Source organism: Podarcis erhardii, assembly GCF_964252035.2.
Source record: "Podarcis erhardii genome assembly, chromosome: 7".
Classification (NCBI taxonomy): Eukaryota; Metazoa; Chordata; class Lepidosauria; order Squamata; family Lacertidae; genus Podarcis; species Podarcis erhardii.
Genome location: NC_138511.1, coordinates 61563375 through 61584931, shown reverse-complemented (window position 1 = coordinate 61584931; position 21557 = coordinate 61563375). Strand labels below are relative to the sequence as shown.

The following is a 21557-nucleotide window of genomic DNA, read 5'->3' as shown; positions in this document are numbered from 1 at the left end:
CAGTTGCTTGCAGATAATTTCCATAAGAAGCCATATCCCACTGAAAAGTAGTTACTGCTGTGCTTGGAAAGCTGATGTTGCATCATTTGGGGGGAGAAAGCGACACATCTGCCTAAAGGCAATGAGAAATCTTAAGCCATCCGTGCTTTGGGGCTTCAATATGTCCAAACTTAAAAATGTGAAGCCCAGTTTCAGGTTAACGTGAATTGGAGGATGTGTGAGTTGTCGCCGCCCCCCCCCCAAGCAATATAAGGCAATCAAGTTTGCCTTTTCAGCCTTCTGTCATGAAATCTTTAGTTGAGATTTCTGCATTCCATGGGATGGTGGAATAGATGACCCTTGGGTCTCATCCAACTCTACAATTCTATGATTCTGTTAATCTTAATCTCCCAACCCAACCAGAGTCCATGCCTTTCCAACATTTTTGGGACAGTGGACACATCTGGAATTTTGAGAAAGTGCTGTGGGTGCCAGTCACAAATTGGTTGTTGTGGGGTGTGTTGCATAACACAAAATAGCTGCCATATTTAAAAGAGCAGAGAAGGACAGGCACCTGAAATGGTGTTGGTATGCTTTTCCGCCAATGGAAAAATGACTCCTACCTGAATCACTACTACACAGAGAGAAGTTCTTTGCACCTTTCCACTGTTTGGGATGGGAGTGTGAATATCCAATCCTGGCACCCAACAAACATGGGCATGTGTGTCCTACCCCCTTTCAACTTCCATTCACCTGAATGCATGGTTAAAAGGCTCTTGGTGGAATCACTTCTCACCCTTCTCTCTTTCCTTTCCTTCTCTGGACAGCCTTCATCATAAATGTCAAATTTCTATTTTGTTTACTTTTTAAATGAAACTCAATTTCCTGAAATGCTCTGATCTTGTATCTGCTGCTTTCTGAGCGACTGTCATTGGCACTCTGGTACAATAATGAAACAAACTAAAATTAAAAGCTGTCTTCCTGTGTATTTGGAAAGTGTGCAGATTTCTGTGCCAGTTCTGTCAGACAAATAAATTGCCTATCCTCTAGCAGCACCGATCCAGGGTTGCAGTGGGGAATGGTTCTCATGGTCCTTGGGTGTCTCAAAGGTCTGTTCATGCATCTTCAGGTGACCAGAAATCCCTAGGCACACCCCTTGCTGCTTTTTTAAGGATCTTGAATGGATTCCCTGCTCAAAGCTTTATGTTTAAGTGATGTAAGCAGTGTTTTTTTAAAAAGAAAAGAAAAAAAGGTGCCAGTACTCACCATGAAGTTGTTATAGTAAGTGCCACAGTTTTAACGTTTTTGGGGGGGAGGTGCCGGTACTGTGTACCCTCGAGTACCCCCAGAAAAAAAGCACTGGATGCAAGACCAGTAAAAGTTACATTGCTTTCTCTTTGGTGGCTCCAAAGCTATGGGACATTTGCCCAGTGATTCTTCTTGACGTTAAGACTTCTTGTTCAGATGAGTTTTTCGGAAGCTATAATGTCATTTGCTCCCAGTGTCTATTATTCCCATTGCCTTGTTTTGCATAAGATGTATTGAGCTGTATTATGATATATAACTATATTTTATAAATTACATTGATGTTAATTATATTTTTTATCTCTCTTTTTAAAAATCTTGTTTTATTTAACTGCAATGTTAATTCAATTATGTGTTTCAGTAAGAATACTGATCCTGCAGTTGTGGCTCCAAGTCCAATATCCAATGGTACACATTAGATCATGAGCTACTATAAGTTTTTGGAGAGGATGTGATTTAAATTTGTTAAATGCACTGATTCTTACTTCAAGAGGCTATGCTGTTTGCAATGGGCTATATAATGGCAGCTTCTTAAGTATTTAGGGGCAAAAACTTTTAGGCTTTTATGAGTGAAGATCAACATCCTGTCTTTTAATGCAGAAGACAGAAGCTGATTTCCCAGACTGTCCAAGATACTTGCACACACAATGCAATTTCAGTAGTCTAGCCTAAAAATTATTGTGAAATGAATCCATTTCATTCAAGAACAAGGTTATTGCAATTTCATATATCCTGGAGTATCAGAGTATGATTTCAGATTCATCTAGATTTGGTGAAAGTGGTCTCCCTCTAATTAAAGAGACAAGAGATTTGTGTGTAAATTGTCAAACTAAGTTTTAGATTGTTCAGAAAAAAGAACAGGAGAAAACCCTCCCTTGTGTGATTGAGCTAGTGTAGCCTTACTTAACCACCATATTTTCATGTTTGGAGCCAAGATTTTGTAATTGCAACCATTATTTCTAATCACAACCCTTGTTTTCTAACAAAAGGACCAAAGCAGGTTGTCAAACAAGAATTCTTGCCGTTCTCTGCCTGTTTCCTGCTGCAGAGTCCATTTGGTAAATGGACATTGTTCACGGAACGGCATAAAAGTGTGTTGTAATCTGCTAGGTTTAAACACAGCATGTGAGCCAAAGGGTTGAAATGAAAGTGAGCCAAATACCAATTAGGAAACAAGGCATCATTTATTTAAATAGAATGGCTAACCATTAGGAAAGGTTCTTCAGCTGAGGAAAGACTCCACTACTTACTCTCCTCTACCAGGACCGTTAAGGGGCATATTTCATGTAAACCTCTATTGCAATGAGATGCTCACAATTACTCTAACCTAGTTAGCTTTAAGTCTAGGAATAGCTGACAGAAGCTACATAGCAACACAAACAGCTTGCTTGGTAGCCAGTTCTTATTTCCAAAATAAAGTAATTTGAGGTCTGAAGGCATATAAGAACAAGAGGATTTTTGGGAGGGGGGAATTTTTGAGCATTTTTTTTTAAAATCCACATTTCCCCAGTATGCCATTGCATGAAGAGCTGGTTACCATGAAGGGGTGTGGTGTGTTTATTTTAAGGGGGAGCAAAAGTGATGTTTGACCGCAGTTTCTCATCTGACTCTAAAATCTCCCAATTGTAATGCCCAGAGATTCCAGCAGTCAGTAAAATCTTTAACTTTGGATAAGCATTGTTTGGTCTTTTTTTTTTGAGTGAAAAATATATTTTATGAAAAGTAAACAACTGATGTTCCAGTAACATTAAAGAAAAGTCACTGATTCCAGTATATTAAAAAGGTACAATCCCTCTCCCTTGCCCCTGGCCAAGTTTCACATTGCGTACAATAGAAATGGAAGAAACCAGAATTTTGCTCATTTGGACAAAAATGTAATTACATCATAATACACAAAATGGTGTGTGTGTGTGTGTGTGTCACATAGAACTGATTTTTCAGTTATTTTTAGATGCAGGAGTGTCTGCCATTTTTTGCTGCAGACAGAATAACTAAGGTTCAGTATTGTTCAGCTCCAATGTTCATCTGGGAGCAAGTCTCGGTCAATTTATGGGGCTTAATACAGAGTAGGCACACACAGAATTTCAATGTTAATTCCATTTTAGAACTCCACCCTCCATATCCACCCCTCCACATTCTTTCAAGTTTTAACCTAAACTTATGACAAAGATGCCTATTCACACAAGTTCTGTTGAACTTAACAATAGGAGCACTTCCACATTTTTTGCACAGCTACTGGAATTTCCTGCTGGAATATGCACCTGCACATATTGTTGAAAGGCTAATAATTCATTCCTAACGAACAGAAGAGGTGTGGAAGTAATCTACCCATTATTTGCCCACAGCAATTGAAAGACTGAAGCATTATTTTGAAATGTATTTTGCTGAACACAGATGACAAAATCAACTTCCCTTTAGAATACTGAGGCAAACATACACACAGCCACACATGCTTGGATCATTGTCTTTGAAACAAAAAACAAAAACAAAATATCATTATGAACGGTTGAACCCCACTGGCGAAAAAAAATATAGTCAAAATATTAACAACAATGAAAAAATAATCATTCACGACTAGTCACAAGGACCAGAACTTTGGCGAATCCCAATGGAGTCCTTTGTAGAAGAAAACCTGTTAGTGCTTCAGCCTAAAGGCCCCTTCATGTTTTTGGGCTGATACATTGGCTGTTCCAGAGGCATCATGCCGAAGCAATCTGAAGGGTTGCAGTGACCTGTTTTTCCAGGCGGCCCTGTAATGCCTGGGGGTCCTGGGATACCTGGGATGCCCTGCTGTCCCATAGGTCCTGGAAGACCAATCTTGCCATACCCTGGTGGTCCTTGTATCCCTGCAGAGAAGAAATGAGAAAGAGGGCCATTTCATAAGCTTCATCCATTGGGGCTTATGTAGACTGTTTTGTGCTTTCCACTTTCTGGAAGGGCAAGAGCTTCTGGGAATAGGTCTCACATCCTCCTCACCCCCTTCGCAGTCCTTACTGCTTGAGCAAGCTGCAGTCCCTTCTGAGGAGGCCCACCTCCTCATTACTATATCTACTCCCCATGTCACTTGTCCTCTCCTTCTGGGTCAAATCTGCACAACCACAAGTGGAGGGCAAGGCTTTATCTCCATCCATCATTGCTTGCATGCTTGGGGAGGGCAAGTGAACAGGCAGTGAGAGCATGGAGGAGGACGAAGGCCAGAAGTCTCTAAGGAGGAGTCAACCTTTATATCTCTATAAAGTTACAGAAAAAGAACTCACTCTTACTTTCCGTATTAACTAATTCACTCTTATGATGTGTGTGTGTATGTGTGTATACACATACCCAAATGAAGTAAACAAGTTGTTTTAAAAAGGATGCCTGTTATGGTGCAGGAAGAAAAGGAGGCCTCAGGAACCTAGGACTTATGTTCACAAGTGGTGGGGGTGTAAATATGTACAATTGGCAAAGGGTGTTTAAGGAGATAACAGAATCACAGGGTTAAAGCTGACCGAAAGTCCAGAGGTAGCATTATTATCAATTTATGATGGGGTGGAAGGTTCACAGGCTATGAAGGACTTGTTCACAAATTTATTGACAGCTGCATGGGTTATTTTAGCTAGGAAGTGGAAGGGGCAAGGTAACTGAATATAAAATGGAAGAATGGTATAAAGACATGTGGGATATAGCTATTAATGATAAATTAACGTGCTGTTAAGGTAAGATGGGGAAAACGCAGCAGAAATTATTTTGAGGAGATATGGAAGGTATTTGTAGAATTTGTTCTGTTAAAATGGAAAGGGATCAAACCATCACAAACCTCCTTTTGGGAGGTTGGATAGTTACAATGGAATGGTCTTGGGGAGGAAGTACACACATTTTAATTTTATTTATTATTATTACTTTGTCAAAATATAAATAAAATAATAATAAAAAGAAAGAAAAAGAGGCCTGTACCTGGAGGACCTGGAGGGCCAGTCTCTCCCATGATTCCAATCCCTTTGTCTCCCTTTTCACCTTTGGCTCCTGGCTCACCTGCACCAAGAGAAAGGAAAAGGAAGAGAAGCTGCAAGGTGATTGATCCACCATCAGCACCTACAGAATTGTCTCCATGTATCAGAAGCACAGAGCCTTGTTCTCATTACATCAGTTTGCTGCTAACGTAGGTCTTTTATGATACTGATACTGATGCTAAGGCTAATGCTTGTGTCTTCTCAGTAGCTAAACACTGGTCAGTTTCATGCCAAATTTGGTAGATGTAATTGATAGCAAGGAGAAGGAATAAATCATTCACTGCAAGAATACCTAGAACATCCCACAATCCAAATCCTTAGGTTGTCATTGAAATGAGCAAAAACAAATTAATCTGCAGGGTGTAAGAGGCCCCCTGAGCCTGCCACTATCAGGGACAGAAATGGAAGTGCGTACCTCTCATTCCAGGCACACCTTGTCGACCCTCTCTCCCAATCTGTCCTGGCATTCCTGGGGGACCTGGAGCCCCTTGCCGTCCAGGTATACCATCTTTACCAGGGGGTCCTGGTCTTCCTGGCTGAGCAGCCACTTCCACTGGGAACTGCATCCGGGAGGTGTAATATGCCATCCGCTCTGCAGAAGGAGATAAAGAGAGTGCAGTGTTTGCTTTGCTGTTGTAAAGATGGCCCATTGGTCTGGGCACTGATGGTTTGCTCTTGCTGGAAGGGATGGATGGATGGAATAGTCAAAAATGAGTCTGCATCAGTTTTGAACATAATCAATATAAAGACTGTCCTGTCCCATCTATGTGTAGAATTTTGGGAAAATATCAGCACAAAACTCTCTTGAAAAAAGAAAAAGCTTTTTCTTTTTTTCTTTTGTACAGCTGCCACTTAGCTAGAAAGCACCACTGCTCCACCATTTGAAAAAGGAACTGCAAAAGCCCCTGGCCGTCCCAGGAATTTTGTATGGAGAAAGGAGTGACTGGTCCCAGGTACCCATGGCCATCTTTTCCCCACACTGGGACATTGTATGGAAAAAAAAGATGGCCACTACCATGGGTACACGAGGGCAACCACATTTTCCTCTGTACAAAGTTTGAAAGCGGTATTCATCATCCTACAGGTTTATGCAACCTCATTTGCAAAGCTGTGGAAGCTGATTTGCTCTCTAGTCTTTCCAAGCAGCTGAATGCTATACCAAAAACCAAACACTACAGGGAAAAGGGTTTCAGGTAGTCCTCAGACCATGCCCTAACTTAAAGGCAAAAATTGGGTGACATTTTTGGTTTTTGAAGAATGGATTCCAAAACAAAACAACATTCCAATGTGCACATTCGTCTGGGAGGGTTCATTTTGGAACTTGAGCCCAGTGGATTCTTCTAGCATCCCAAGCTAGTGGCAGGGACCACAGGGGCCTTCTATTGGGTAGCTTATGGGAAATAGACAGATGGTAACCAGGGAGAGGACCTTCTTAGTTGTGGCATCCCATATATGAAATCTGCCAATGCAACTGAAGCTTGCTTAAACTGGTTTTTATTCGTTAATTGAATATTTGTATGCTGCATTTCTGGGAAGCTCAGAGCTGTTCACAATAGCAAAAAATACTATTTATATATATGTGGTACTAAGCAAAAGACTTTTTAAAAAATTGCTCAGGCATTCCAGTCTGTTTTATGGCTTATCTAAGTTCTGTATTTATGACTTTTGCTGGATTATACCGACTACTGAATTTTATGGCTGCAGCTCCTGTGATTTTGTATTGTCCTTTTATTGAATTTTATCCTATCTGTTTTATTATTTTAAAATTGTACAATGCCCTGAGAGCCTTGAAGGGTGGTTTATAAATCCACTAAAAAATAAATAAATCCTAGGTTGGGTCTCAGCTAGGGGAATGATAGAACAAGCTTCTGTTCTAGAATGTGTACTATGATATATAATGCTGAGAGAGGAGTAGCAGAGAGGAGCTTTAGCCTTTTAAAGACATATCCACAATATCAAGCGTGATGATGAATCCACAGAGGATAAGGCTATTAATAGCTGCTAGCTACAATTACTGTGTTCTGCCATCACTGTCAGAGGCAGTACGTCTCTGAATACCGTTTGCTGGGGACTGCAGGCAGGCAGGGTGCTGTGCTCAGGTTTCCCAAAGGCAGAGCTGGCTGGCCACTGGAAGAAAAGGATGCTTGGCTAAGTGGGTCTTTTAAGTTCTTAATGGAAGCTACTTTGGCTCCCATGAAGCAATCATAGGGACAAAGAAATACAGTAAGCCACCTTAAACTGTGTCAGATCATTAATCCGTGTACCTCAATATTTCTTGCCCTGACTGGCAGCATCTCTACAGGTTCTCAGATAGGAATCTTTTCCAGGCTTGCCTAGAGATATCAGGGATTTAACAGAACTTGGGACTTTGCATGGAAAGCAGGTACTCTACCACTCAGTCACAGTCCTCCATGGCTTTATCTCCCACTCCCCCAACCTGGGATCGGTAGGCTAAATTATATGTATACAAGGATTTATTTTTGTCCATTCACAAGTTTAAATCCTTGTTATTTCTTTGGGAGCCATGAGAAACAAGCTCATAAAATCAGGGCAGGTACAAGAATGTATCCAGCAGCAGGTCTCTCACTCTACTGCTCTTCACAGTACCCCACAAAAATCTGACCACCAAGGCAGCCACATCATCTTGTGGTAGGGCTGCCACTGCTTAAAAGATCTGTCCAACTTATCCAATAAAGAAGGAACAGCTACACTCAGTCTGCTCAATGGTCCCAAATGGCAAAGCCATGAGATGATATTTCTGTGAAGTAGAAGCCAAAGGTGGAAGAGGTGGAGCCTCAAAGCTCTGCCAAGAAATCATTCTTTATCAAACACCATTCTTGTAAAGATTCTAAAAAGCCCAAACACAATGCAGTTGAAGACAACCTTCTTCTGGGGCGCTCACTGGGAATATGGTCCTTCTCATCTCTCTCCCCACTCAATATGGCTGCCACCCCCACCCCAGCAATGTTTGCTACTAACCATCAAACATTTTGTTCAGTTCTTGTCTGACGAACCTCCGGATTTCATCATAATTGATGGCATCCGCCTAGCAAGAAAAATGAGGAGGAAAAAAGGCAGAAGTCATTCTCTGTCCTAGCAGGAAAGAGACACACCGGCAGAGAAAACGCTAATTCTGCAGAATCTGTTACTTTTGTAGTCCTCTAAATAATCTGTGCCAAGAACCTTCCCATGGCATATCCTAAGCAATTTTCAGCATTAATAGTTTCTTCCCCTTACTCTGCACCTTTTTCAGGCAACCCATTCCATTGGATACATGTCCCTTAGCTGTCACTCATTTGCTGTCAAATCAGGTGGGTCATAAAGCCTTCACCAATCCAGTGCCTTCCAGATGTTTTGGACTACAACTCCCATTAGCCCCAGCCAACACTCTAAGAAATTTAGAAAGGTGACTTCTGAGTCACAGGCCCTCGGTTTGACCTGCTCTCAACGCACACAGTATTAGGCAAAATTTTATACTTCTGATTTGTTTTCCCTTTTTGCATCTGTACCCTTCTGTTTAAGGAGCTCAGTGCAGCTTTTTAATTCCACAGCAACTCTTTAAGTTGAACTAGGTTGAAAGTAGTGTCATAAGTACCCAGCAAGTGTCATGGCTGAGTGAGGTCTTCCCCCTCTATATTGCATTAATCAGAATCCAGTATGGGGCTGGATTTGGGACTTCTGCTGTATGTACAGCATCTGGTTTTGTACTGCATTGTTATTAATCAGTTATGTCTCTTTTTATTAAAGTTGGTCACAGTATACAAGAAGGCCTATAGCCAAACACTTCACCTCCTGACAGCACCAAGCCTTGCTTGGAAACCTTGCCTGGCATTCCAGTCTCCCATTGCACCCCTCAAACAGTCACCACGCACTCCCCATCTCTTACCATGGTCCCAGGCAATCCTGGATTCCCTGGACTTCCTGAGGGACCGGGAGGACCAGGCTGCCCTCTCTCCCCAGAGGGGCCGCGTGGCCCAATAGGACCCATCTCGCCACTCTTTCCTGGCCCTCCTGGCATCCCAGCTCTGCCTTTCTCACCAGGGTGTCCTCTCTCCCCTGCAGACCCCGGTTCACCCTGGAAGAAAAAAGATGGCAAGAAGTCCATGAGGCATTTTCACGGGATTGGAGACTAATACTAAGATCTAAGCCATCACACTTACCTTTGGTCCAGAGGGTCCAGGAGGGCCTGGTTTTCCTGCTGCACCCTAGTAAGAAGGAAAAGGGAAGCAATAACCATGGAGATAAAGACTCGCCATGCTTTGCCCCACAGACATGCTCAGGGCAGGCTTCTTCTGGCACTGCCCCCCCACCTGCCAAAGTGGGAAGGTCTTCAAGACGACTGCAGAGACCACAATTACCATACCTCTTTGCCCACTTGTCCATCTGAGCCTGACTCGCCCTAGGAATCAACGGGGGGGGGGGGGGGGAGAGAAGAAAAGGTTATTTTCTTTTCATTTTGAATCTAGGCCCATAAATCATGGTTTGTAACGATCTCATATTCTTCTCATATGAGTTTTGTGCATCACCAAATGCGCTACATGACTACGCTGGGATTTGAACGTGCATCCCCTAGTCCAAACCCAACATTCTACGAACTGGATCATGCTGGCCCTTAAGATGCAAACAAAAGATTGGCCGCATAGTTTTTCAGCAGACTGATCTCGAGGCATTCCAATTCCAACCTGCCATACTTACCGGTGGGCCTGGGTGACCTGGTGGGCCTGGCTGGCCTGGAATCCCACTGAGACCTCTTTCCCCAGGCGATCCCCTCTCACCCTTCAGCCCCTGGGGAGAGAAGGTTTTAGGCATCAGATACTGCTAGAAGCAGCCAAGAAGATGCAGGAAAGAAGATGTTGTTGGGCTCCAACTCAGTCCCAGCCAACATGGCCAATGGTCAGGGTGATGGGAGTTGGAGAGCATCAATATGTCTACCCAGATGTAAGCCTTTATAGTGTATAGCTAATGGGGTGCATCAGTCAACTCTGGAATAAGGACTCTCCCCCAAGTCTGCTCAGAGCAATGTGGGCTGACTCTCAGTAGATTTTGTATATATGGAACTTCTCTCACAAAACCTCCAGTTTCACTGTAGTTTATCTCCCATTTTGTTCCCTAGCAACTGGTAGTCAGAGGTACATAGTGGTACATAGGCATATTACTCTCCTCCATTCTACACCCTCCCCCCCCTTTAAAGTCATCCAATTTGGTGGCCATCACCACATCTGGTGGTAGCCAATTCATTATAATTCAACTATACACTGCGTGAACAAGTCCGTACTTTTGTGTGCCCTCAATCTTCCAACATTCAGCTTCGTAGGGTGACCCTGGGTTCTAGTATTATGAGAGAGGAAGAAAAATGTCTCTCTACCAACTTTTTCCATAATTCTATACACCTCAATGATGTTCCCGTTTTTCTAAACTAAAACCACCAAACACTGTACCCTTTCCGCTTAAGTATCATTTTGGTTGCCTCTTTCCAGCTCTGCAATATCATTTTTGAGATATGATGACCAAACTGCACATGGTATGCTAAGTGTTGCTGCACCATAGCTTTCTATAGTGGCTTTATGACATTGGCTGCTTATTTATGTGAAATGGAAGCTGACCATTTCTCTAGCAGCAGCTGCCAACAGGGAGCCAACTGTAGCAGGAATGATACTCACAACTCCGGAAAGTCCTGCTGGGCCTGGCTGGCCAGGGCTTCCAGGGGGACCCTGAAGAGGCAGAGAAACGCAGCAAGTTTAATAACAGGATTAACCGGGGAATGCAGTACAGACAGAAAACTGATGGGGAAGCACAACTAGGGGTTTTTTATTTAGGAATTTATTAGTGCTTTACCCCTGCCTTTTGGGTCATAAAAAGTCCCAGAAGGCAGCTCAGAAAATCTGAAATGCTACCTAAAATCCAAATTAAAAATGCGTCCAAAACCAACTATAAAGCAGAGTGGAATAATTATGTCAGCAGTAAAATTTTAAAACAACAACAGAGCTGAGATTCTAAGTTCTCTTTTATTGCACTTTTGCAAAGCTACATTTTTCATTCACTCTCTCACATCACTCACTGACTCTGAACCAGATGAGGCTTGCTGTCTCACTCACATGGGAGAAGATGGATCTTTATTTATATCAAATGGGGCACATGGGTGAAGGGAGCCAAGCTCTCCTTGTCTTTCATCCTTGTGCTCCACTACCCACTTTTCACCTTTTCTCACTTGTGGTATTGGAGTCAGTTTGGTGAGAAGAGACCCAAAGTAACTGTGTATGATAAGGCAAGGAAGGATGTTACTCCCTTTTTTTTATGCCCCTTCTAATGTGTACATTATCAATCCACCCCTGCTCTATATGCAAGTGTTGCAGCCATGTGAAGAAATGAACATGGCTGCCTCCCAAATCGAGTTTGGTCCTAAAGGTGATTCTATTTTGTGTGTGGCTTTATATCCCACTTGGCTTTCCAAGATCCAACTTTCTAGCAAATTTTCACTGTCCAAACTTGACATGCAGAAATCTCAGAGGCCTTGATCCAGCTAAGTCCCACTGAAAAAATGGATGAAATAAAAGCCGCCTCTTTAGTGATAAATTGGTATGAATAGCAATCTGTTAAAAACCCGACTGCCATTTGGTTCTGATTCAGTTTTCCTGGTGGAAAGTGGCAGGGCAAAGAGAAGCGTGGGTGAGATGTAACTGGAACCCTGACATTTTCAATGTGACTTAGCAATGTCTAACTTCTGCTTTGGGGTAAGAATATACAACTACAATATATTATTCTGATTATTCACAATACTTCCTAAGTGCAACTACTATTATGGGGAGGGGTCCTGTTTTTATTTTCCACATTAGCTTGTGCAGAAAGCAGAGCTGCAGAGCGTTCTACTGTTTTTTTTTAAGGAATCCTGAAAAGGGAGAAAGGACCCAAACTGAAAAATTAACTAGCTGCATGGTCTTTTGCATAATGTTTCACATGAATCCACACATCATGGACCTTCTGGAAAGCAGGAACTCATTTTAGCAGGTGACTCAGACCCAGCCTGAGCCCCAATAACAATCATGCAAAGGCTGAGAATTAAGTATTTTGACTTACAAGGTGGCCGGGAGGACCTGGTCTGCCTTGAGGTCCCATAGGGCCTGGCTCTCCCTGAAGGAAAAGAGAGAAAGAGAAAGCTGAAGGATAACATGGAAAGTCAGATCAGACACATGACTCTATTCAGTGGAGACTAATGACTCATCTTCAGATTGCTCATATAGTAGGCTTTAAGCACATGCTGTATATACATTCTTATACCCAGGTCAGATTGGCCAGTGACTCTGTTTTTTTTCACTCTTGCAAGCTACCCTTCTGTGAAGCATCTGCTCTTGCTTGCACTGCAGGCTGCTCTGCATGTCACAAGGTGTTCAGGGAGGAGCTGGCAAATGAACATCCCCATAGCAACAAGGTCCCCAAGTTCTTTTTCCCCGCTGGGGGAATGGCTGCCACTCCTTTACATCGGAGAAATAAGAGGTCTGCACAGTATGAGGATAGGAACTTTACCCATATTTTAGTTTGCCCTGCTCCCTTAGCAATCTTGCCAATCCCAGCCTGTTTATCATTGTGAATTTCTGTCTGCAAAGCCCCAAGCTTCACCTGCATGACCTTGCCTTAAGTTCCTGACCCAGGAAAGTGAATGTTATATACACATGCAGCTGATGCTGCAATGGGGCATAGCATGAGTGTTACAGGGATAGAACAGCCCATTGTGCATTAGAGCTGTGGGCTGGATTTAGTGGCTAACTCCACCAGTCTGTGAATCCAGAATAAAAGAGTACAGTCTTGTGTTGTGTGCCCAGAGCATTGACCTGGAAAAACAACACACTTCTGGTGGCGTGCTGATAACTCACCTCGGCTCCAGTCCGGCCAGGATTCCCAGGTGGCCCTGCAGGACCACAGTCACCCTAAGAAGTAATATATGCATGGTTCATCATGTTTATATGGGATATTCCACAAAAAGCTGGCACAGTCTGGTCCTGGGGACCCCAACAACATAGATCCATAGGAGGATGGGCTTGCTATGATTGCTGTGCATGCCTCTCAATGCACTAGTGTGACTGATGTGTCAATTGAAGAAGTTGCAGGTTGTATCTCTGATCTTCTACATGCAAAGCAGGGACTCTGCTGCAGAACACTGGAGGGCTATTGCCCAAAATATTTCGTAGCCTGTTGCTTCAGAACACCTTTGATGTTTGACTTCTCTGTACTAGGAAAAAATAGGTCACCCAAATTCTGCAAGAAGAATCCTGTGGCCTGCACAGATCAAACAAGTACATTTGCATGCTTTACTTCACATTACTAAGTTTCACCCCCTCCCTGCAATTTTCATGATTTATTCTGCTAATTATTAAGGGTGGGAAGAAAGAAGGCATGCAGGGCTCCCTCTAAAGTCCTGGCTCCCTGAGCACAGGAGATCCTATTTAGCCAGTCTTCTAGTGCCTACTGCTGCTACCATAACATGAAACTTGCAGTTTTGTTTTTAAATGAAAGCTGATGTTCCAGGAAACTGAATTCTTAACCCACAACTATGTTCTGTGATCAGGGCCAGCCCACACATGAGGCAAGGTAAGATGACTGCATCAGGTAGCAGGATCCACAGGGGCAGCAGATACCGATGTAGATCTTTATTTCCCCCCCCCTTGTTCCTTACTTATCCCTTCTGTCCTTGCATGGAGAGGGTGCCATTTTTTATGCTTTGCTTCAGGTGCCAAATTGTCTTGGGCAGTCCCTGTCTGATGAGCATTCCTTTTTTTTGCGCTTCTATATGGAATTGTCTCCATATTCCTTACTGGGCCCATCTTACAGATAGCATTGATTTATTTTAATTCTGCCCCCTCCTCAAAAGCACCTATCACTTAATGATGCTTGCAGTCGCTGACCTTTTGTCCTGGGAGACCAGGGTGACCTGTTTTCCCTTTGAAGCCCTAGAAGGAGAAAAGAAAAAAAAAAATAGAGTTTTCATTGAAGGTTCTGAAGCAGCCTTGGCCAACCTGGTCCCTTCTAGATACTTTGGACTACAATTCCCATTGGCCCCAGCCAGCACTGGCTAGGGCTGATGGGAACTGTAGCCCCAAACATCTAGAGGGCACCATGTTGGCAAAGGCTGTGTTAGAGTAACTCTCATAGTTGCTGAGCAATTAAGCTCTAGGCCCACAGCTATGGATCCATCCCCCCTTTTTATAGTTGCCAACAGACCAGAACATAACGCACAACCATCCCAGCTTGCTCTTGCACCTTTAACAACAACACCCTGACCTCCAGAAATTGGCCAGTGAAGCTTTGCACAGTATGTAGATAAATGGTACTGCCACCTGCTAATGTCTGCATTTCAAGCTGAAAGTACAGCGGGTGCAGATTACTTAAAGGGCATTGTCCTACTGCCCTTGTCAATACCAGCTTCTTTCAGTGGGAAAAGAGGCTGCCCTGAAGTGGAAAGCAGTGGGACTAAGGTTCCCTACTTTCCATAGGTCCAACATGGTCATAAGATGACCTGCAACTTACTGGAGGTCCCATCCTTCCTGGAGGTCCTGCAGCTCCTGGGTCGCCCTAGAGAAAACGACAAGTTAGTACCACCAAAGGGCAGATGCTGGTGCAAATCTGGGAGTTTTACTGGGAGATTTAACACTATCTGAAGCATAAAGTTCCTTGCACATCATGCAAAGGAAGCAGCCGTCACTCCCAGCCCCACTAGATGGGTTTAGGCTGCTATCCCAGATGCAGTCCTGGAGTCAAGCAGAATGCCATGCTTTTCATCTCTTTTTTGGTCTCACGGTGCAATCCCCAAGCAATCAATGCCCAGTGGGGTAAGGTCAGATCAGAGGCAGAGCTGAGCTCACCAGTAATTCTGAGACACAATATAATTGATGGTGTGTGTGTGTTTTAAAGTCCAAAATAAGTTGTAGGTGAAGACGTTGCCACCATCTAGCAGGATTCGCATCCTTACCCGTAGCCCTGGCTTTCCGTCCTTCCCATCTAGTCCTTCCAAACCAGGTGGACCCTAGAAATAAACTCAGGTTATAGATGCATTCATTCCTTGCACTGTCATGTAGATAACCAAGATTACATGGCCAACAGTTTATATTTATATATTGCATTATAAGCATGCACAGACATTGGCTCAGTTTCACTTCACATGTTACACTGAATGGCGACTAAGGAAGCTTAACTGTGTTTTGGGGTAATGTTTGACCTGACAATACATAGTTTCCAAGCCAAGTGAGAAACAATGGGTTGAAACTAGCTTGTAAACTATATTTTGTGGCAAAGAATCAACAAATCATAGTTACAGCTATCATTCCAGCTTCTGAGGCAGTTGCACCATGGATATAGGAGTGAATTTATCAACATACAAAGTTGAGAGTGGAAAATGAAAGCTGACAAGGAGTTCTAAACCATGGTTTGCTTGCTGAATATTTGGCAGAACAAACTATGGCTTGGGTTCTTTTTTTAAAAAAATAATATTTATTCAAATTTTGAAAATTATAAAAAGGAACAATAAAAAATAAAAATAAAACAAAAGACATAAGAAATACAAACAATTGAAAAAAACAGATCAGACCTTTACATAGCTTTCTTTCCTTTACTTATTTCCTTGACCTCCTCACACCTCCCTTTTTTGTATTCTAGTTCAATTAGATGTTTCAGCAAATCCTTTCCAGCTTTGTTTTTATCCTAATAATTTATCTTAATATACTATAATTCTCGTCTTTCACCAATTAATAAATCAATTTTAACCTAATCCTTTATATCATTTCTGCTAAAACCACATTACTTCATTCCAACAACCTTCTAACATTCCTTAATTTTGCAATGTTTCTGTAAATAAACTTTAAATCTTTTCCAATCTTCTTCCACCGACTCTTCACCTTGGTCTCGGATTCTGCCAGTCATTTCCGCCAGTTCCATATAGTCCATCACTTTCATCTGCCATTCTTCCCGGGTGGGTAGATCTTGTGTCTTATGGCTTGGGTTCTAATGGCTAGCACAAGCCATGGTTTATTGTAACGTCTGAACTGAGCTATTATTTAAGGGACACAATGATTACTACCATGTTAGGGCATATTGGTGTGCTGTAAAAGGGTCTGAAGTGCCCCAGGAAAAATTACGGTAAGTCTCCTTGTTAGAAGCGTCTATCACTCCATCCATCACAGGTGCATGTGAGCCAAGAAGCATCACATCTGCCCAGAAAAGCACACTCCAGTCATGAGCAGCAGAGAGTTTAAGAAATTTAAAGTGCAGGATGGGGTTGGCTTGCATCACCTAAATAACTACCATAACAGAGGCTTCTTATTCTCCATTGCTGAGTCTGCCTGATCCTTATTAACGCCAAGTGGGTACCTGCTTACGTTCACGTGCATCAATTGTGGAGCTGTGTCTTTCCCCCCCTGCAGAGTACCTAGTATCATGGCTAATCTAGCCTAGTTGTCTCATATCCATGTTCAGGATCTGTAAACTGCTGAGCAACCAGCATACTTACTTGAATTCCAGGGGGTCCTGGAGGCCCTGGTGGGCCCGCCATGCCAGGAGAGCCACGCATCCCCTCGCTACCCTGTAAAAACCCACACAACACCAAATGATTACATTGCTATGACTGCCGTGCATGGAGAAGAAACCAAAATAGAGGCAAAAGGGAGCTGGGCGTGACAGATGCATTCATGATTCCTTTGCATTCCTCCTGTTAACTACCCTTTCCTTGGGGAATTCAAGTGGGTGGGGGGATAATTTGGATCGGGGGAGGTTGAAAGAGCATGTGGAGACCACCTGGGCATGGCAGCTGATACCTGGTAGGCATATGAAGCACAGCTGTCAGTGCTAAAGGCTTTGGTACCCTCTTGATGTTGTTGGACTCCAGCTCCCCTCAGCACAGCATGGCAGTTGCCATACAAACCATCTGGAGGGTGCTAGGTTGGTATATGGGATGTATTGTAGCAAATGATTCACAGGTGTTCCCACAAATTGGTGCCAGGGGACTGCAGAAGTGCCCAGAAGCCAAGACCTGCTTGAGCTCGCTGTGTCTTACCTGAACAAGAGATTTCAGGCAGTCATTCTTTCCATACCAGTTTCAAGCTGCACATTTCAGCCAATATCCACCTCCCTTAAACTCTAGAGGGCTTATTCACCTTTCCTCCACTCTCTCCAAGCAATGTTCATACTTTAGAGATGTGTTTGAGTGCTGTTTTTGGTATTTTTGCCTGGACCTTTCCCCACCAAAACTTGCTTTTTAGCACTCAGTTGGCGCAAGCAGCAATCCACAGAAAACCAAATTGACGTTTGTTCCGATTGAGTGCTATAGAATGGGTTTTCGCAAGGAAAACTATTGGGCAAACCTCAAAAGCAAAACCCCATCTATGCCTGGAAAAAGCAGGGCGAACAGGTAAGTGAGCAAAAGGCTTACTCTCCAGTAACTGCTGGGATAGCTCAGTCAGTAGAGCACGAGACTCTTAATCTCAGGTGGATCCGAGCCCCACATTGAGCAAAAGATTCCTGCACTGCTGGGGGTTAGAAGAGATGACCCTTGTGGTCCTTTCCAGTTCCAACTCTACAATCCTATGACTCCAAGACTTGAATCATTGATTCAATTTTTTTCCAGGTGCTATCCTAGCAATGAGCTGCAGGTGTCAGCAGAGGCCAGGGAGCAGGGGTGATCTGCTCCTTTCGACTCCACTTCTCTCTCCTCCCAGCTCCATCTCTTTCCCTGGGCAACTCAACAGCTATTTTCTCCTTAGAGTTATCACTGGTGCTGCTAGAGAGCTTTCCTGAAAGATGTAGCACAAATGACCCCTTCTTCCTGGATAGTGTTTTGTCAACAAACATGGGTAGAGGGTAAGGTTTGAAGACAATTCTCATTGGAATGACTCTGTGACTTGCCCACAGTGACAGACTGAGAAAAGCAACTAAACCTGCCCCTTCCTGGTTCAGCAGGTCACCCTCTAACCACAAAGGCTGTCTTGTCATATGAAGGAACATCACACTCTCAGGTAGTGATGGATGACGACCTCTCGGCTCACCCCAATTTCTACTTGCTTTCAGTGATTTCTCCTACTGTCCAGTGGGGGGAAATAAAACTCAAGCATTTTCAAATGCTTGCGAGGAAAGGTTATAGTGAATGGATGAGCTGAATCACTTTCTTAGCCCTCCTGCAATTTGCCCCATCCCTATGAGCCCCTAGATTCCCTCTGCCCTTCTTCCCTTCTCCTACATTTGTCTGGGAGTGAAGGAATGCAGAAAATGTCTCCATTTCTCCCTCCCACTATTGGGACTCCTAAAACACACTGTCACTGGATACAGCAAACATTGGAGGTATAGTTCTCCAGGGATGTCTGGAGGGCAATGTTTCCCAAAAGCTGCCTTCCATGTGGGAGGCCGTTGTTGGCAATGCTGTAACTGGAGGGGAGGGAAGCAGAGAGAAAGACCTTTCTCTTGCCGCTGCTTTCCCCATCCTTGGTACAAGGTGAGTCTTTAAGGTGAGAAGGGAAAGAAGCAGCAGGGAAGGAGGTTGGTCAGAAAGGGTGACACAGATGCCTATCAGCAATGGGCAGGGGACACGGGTGAAGCACTGACACTGGCTAGTCCTTCCCCATTCCCTGCCATTAACAGGAAAAGTGAGACTCATTCTTTCCATCCTTTCAATATTATGTATGCCAGGACACTTTTAATTCCTGGATCTGGCAGGGATTCAGTTCCTGGAATAACCAGGCTAGCTTCCTGGTGAGGTAACAACCCTAAGTATGGGGTGTTAAGGTAACAAAGTAAGCAGCTGGCAGTTAGAAAGACAAATGCCAGAGTTAAGAGTTATGTGAGCTAAAGGCTAGAATCTGGAGGCAGCAGGCTGGGAAGACAGAGAGTCAGAATCATGCCTGATTTTTGCTTGAATCCAAGGCTGCAGCTGTGGGAGAAACAAGACCCCACTTGTGGTGTTGATGCTGTGAACCCCTCTATTATAGACTCAGGTTGTATATATGTGTAAATAAACCATTTATCATAAAGACACCACAGTCTCCACTGTGCTGCATTCCCAAAAGGAAACACAGATCCCAGGTGAGTGCCTGGAACCCCTGGAATCTCGCAGCACTCAGAGACTAGGGTGGTGTGCAGCCATGTTTTACATGTTTAGGGAAGTTTTTTTAATGTTTGATTCTATTTTTAATATTTTGCTGGGAGCCACCCAGAGTGGCTGGGGAAACCCAGCCAGATGGGTGGGGAATAAATAAATAAATTATTATTATTACTATTATTATTATTACTACTACTATTATTACTATTATTTCCCCTACTCACCTTCTCTGCTGGAGGCCCTGGAGGTCCAGGTGGTCCTGCTTTCCCTGGGAAGCCTGGCGGCCCCTAATAAACAAAAAGCAACAGATAGTTTTGAGAAGCCTTTTGGCTTTAGAGTCTATAAACAAGCTTCATTTGAGAGGAAAGCTGCAGTCAGGCCAAAGTGGCTGTTTTGTGCTAAACAGGAAAAAATTAAAATTCTATACTAAAAAGAGCTGAATTCTGCAGCATGTATAAATTATCCAGATTAAGCAAATTTGCATAATTTCCATTTCATTGCATAATTTATAATGAGGAAGAGGCCAAGGCGCTGGAGCTGCCTCCCGCCCCTCCCTGCCTGCTCAAAATCTTATCCGACCACCCTTTGGGCTTCTGAGATTTCAACAGGCATTGCTCATGTGCATTTTTGCAACCGTAAGCACTAGAAATATGCTTTTAAGAATATATAAACTGAGATTCTCAGGAAGCTGAATTCCGGCGCCACGTTCCAGCGCTTCTTCTGCACTTATGCTAAATTGGCAGCATACGCAGACCGCCCTGCCTTTTGCTTGATAGCTTGCTTCTGAAAAGGAGCCGACACCTCCACTATGCTTAAAGCTTCCAAATGTTAAGATTCCTGATATAGCCCTTCAATTCCTGTTTTACAAAAAGGGGCAGAGAAAGCAGTTTTTGGATAGTTTTCACACACCATTTGAAATGTTTCTGATCTCTGTGGTGACCCTCTGCCAGCCACCGCCTGTAAGCTTCTCTCATCTGCTCCTGAAAACCCATCATCCCAGCAAAATCCCTCTGTAATAATCAGACAAAAGGCTGGTTTCGCTTTTGTTTTTCTTACATCTTGATTGCCTTCTTGAAACAGGACTAAAGTTCTTTCCCCCTTAATTGGATTTATTTTAGGATTCTGCTCTGTTAAAGATAACCACAAACTCTCATCCAAATCCCCAGGGAGGAAGGGGGAGGGCTGTGGGTCTCCTGCTTTTTCACAGTGCTGTTCCAGCACACCCAGTGCTCCAGAATCTAAACACTCCTTTGAGATGTGCAATACTTACAGGTGGTCCTGGGAAACCAGGCTGACCTTGAAATCCCTGGGAAGAAAGGAAATGCTGATCAGCCACAAGTAAAGCCACAACAGAGTGGACCAAATAGGTACTTGAGTAGAGTTACATTTTTTGCAGGGAAACCTCTGGGACTGCAGGTTTGGAGACAGTGGCTTAATGGCACTGAAGGCCATGCTGTGGCCTAGGGGGGCATCAGAAGCAGGGGTGAGGAGCCCCCAGCCCTCTATGTCCAACCTTCGGTACTCTTCCTAAGCCAAGCCCATAACATCATTGCTCCTGGCTGCAATGTGTGTCCTTCATCTGCGACGCCTTTTGCTAAACCTCTGGGGGTTTTTTTGTATACAAATATCAGGGCTTTCTGCCCCGGCCTTGCCCACCACTGTCACACAGCTGCCAGAAGGTTGCCCAAGAATGTGGCCTTCCGAAGGAAAAAAGATTGGCTACCCCTGATCTAAATACCAAAAGGGGTATCTGAAGCTAAGGAAGGTAGGGTAAGACCTGGGAAGTACCCTGATTTAAAATGCCTCGGGGAGAGAGCCTCCTTGGCAGATACTTTGAGCTCTTTGGAAGGACAGCTTATGTGTCAAAACACTTAAAGGGAGCAGAGTGTCATCTTCCCCAACTGCACCCATTTAAGAAGTATGGAAGTCATTTTACCCTGCAAAGATCAAAATTCCGAACAGACTGGTGAGACTCAGGTTCAAATCCTCACCACTTAGGCACAAAAAATGAATTTGGCCAAGTCTCAGCCTAGTCTACCTCACAGGGTGGATGTAAATGACTTCCTAAACCAGGGAATGCCAAAGTATGGTGCCCTAAGCGCCTTATAAAAAGAGGTCAGGCTGTAGAAGTGGTAATTATACAATTTGTGACTAATTTTGGAGTTGACATTCCAACTATGGCTACTCAGTGTGCTGTTTGGTGTAATTTTTTG

General features: G+C 43.6%; 2 protein-coding genes across 6 annotated transcripts in view; one reads left to right on the top strand and one right to left on the bottom strand.

Moving 5' to 3' along the window:
- Positions 1 to 21557, top strand: part of TINAGL1 (tubulointerstitial nephritis antigen like 1) — a 203240-nt gene that overhangs the window by 64397 nt on the left and 117286 nt on the right. The window lies entirely within an intron of this gene.
- COL16A1 (collagen type XVI alpha 1 chain) overlaps positions 2450 to 21557 on the bottom strand; it is a 130144-nt gene continuing 111036 nt past the window's right edge. For all 5 annotated transcript variants that reach the window (XM_081870356.1, XM_081870357.1, XM_081870359.1 and 2 more), the window contains 17 exons: positions 20615 to 20650; positions 19569 to 19631; positions 16768 to 16839; positions 15235 to 15288; positions 14793 to 14837; positions 14171 to 14215; positions 13142 to 13195; positions 12348 to 12401; positions 10934 to 10984; positions 9969 to 10058; positions 9637 to 9672; positions 9434 to 9478; positions 9160 to 9348; positions 8253 to 8319; positions 5689 to 5865; positions 5218 to 5295; positions 2450 to 4130 (listed from right to left, as the gene is read on the bottom strand). In XM_081870356.1, coding sequence (XP_081726482.1) covers positions 3928 to 4130; positions 5218 to 5295; positions 5689 to 5865; positions 8253 to 8319; positions 9160 to 9348; positions 9434 to 9478; positions 9637 to 9672; positions 9969 to 10058; positions 10934 to 10984; positions 12348 to 12401; positions 13142 to 13195; positions 14171 to 14215; positions 14793 to 14837; positions 15235 to 15288; positions 16768 to 16839; positions 19569 to 19631; positions 20615 to 20650 — 1359 coding nt within the window. In that variant the 3' untranslated portion in view covers positions 2450 to 3927. The remainder of the gene's footprint in view (positions 4131 to 5217; positions 5296 to 5688; positions 5866 to 8252; positions 8320 to 9159; positions 9349 to 9433; positions 9479 to 9636; positions 9673 to 9968; positions 10059 to 10933; positions 10985 to 12347; positions 12402 to 13141; positions 13196 to 14170; positions 14216 to 14792; positions 14838 to 15234; positions 15289 to 16767; positions 16840 to 19568; positions 19632 to 20614; positions 20651 to 21557) is intronic.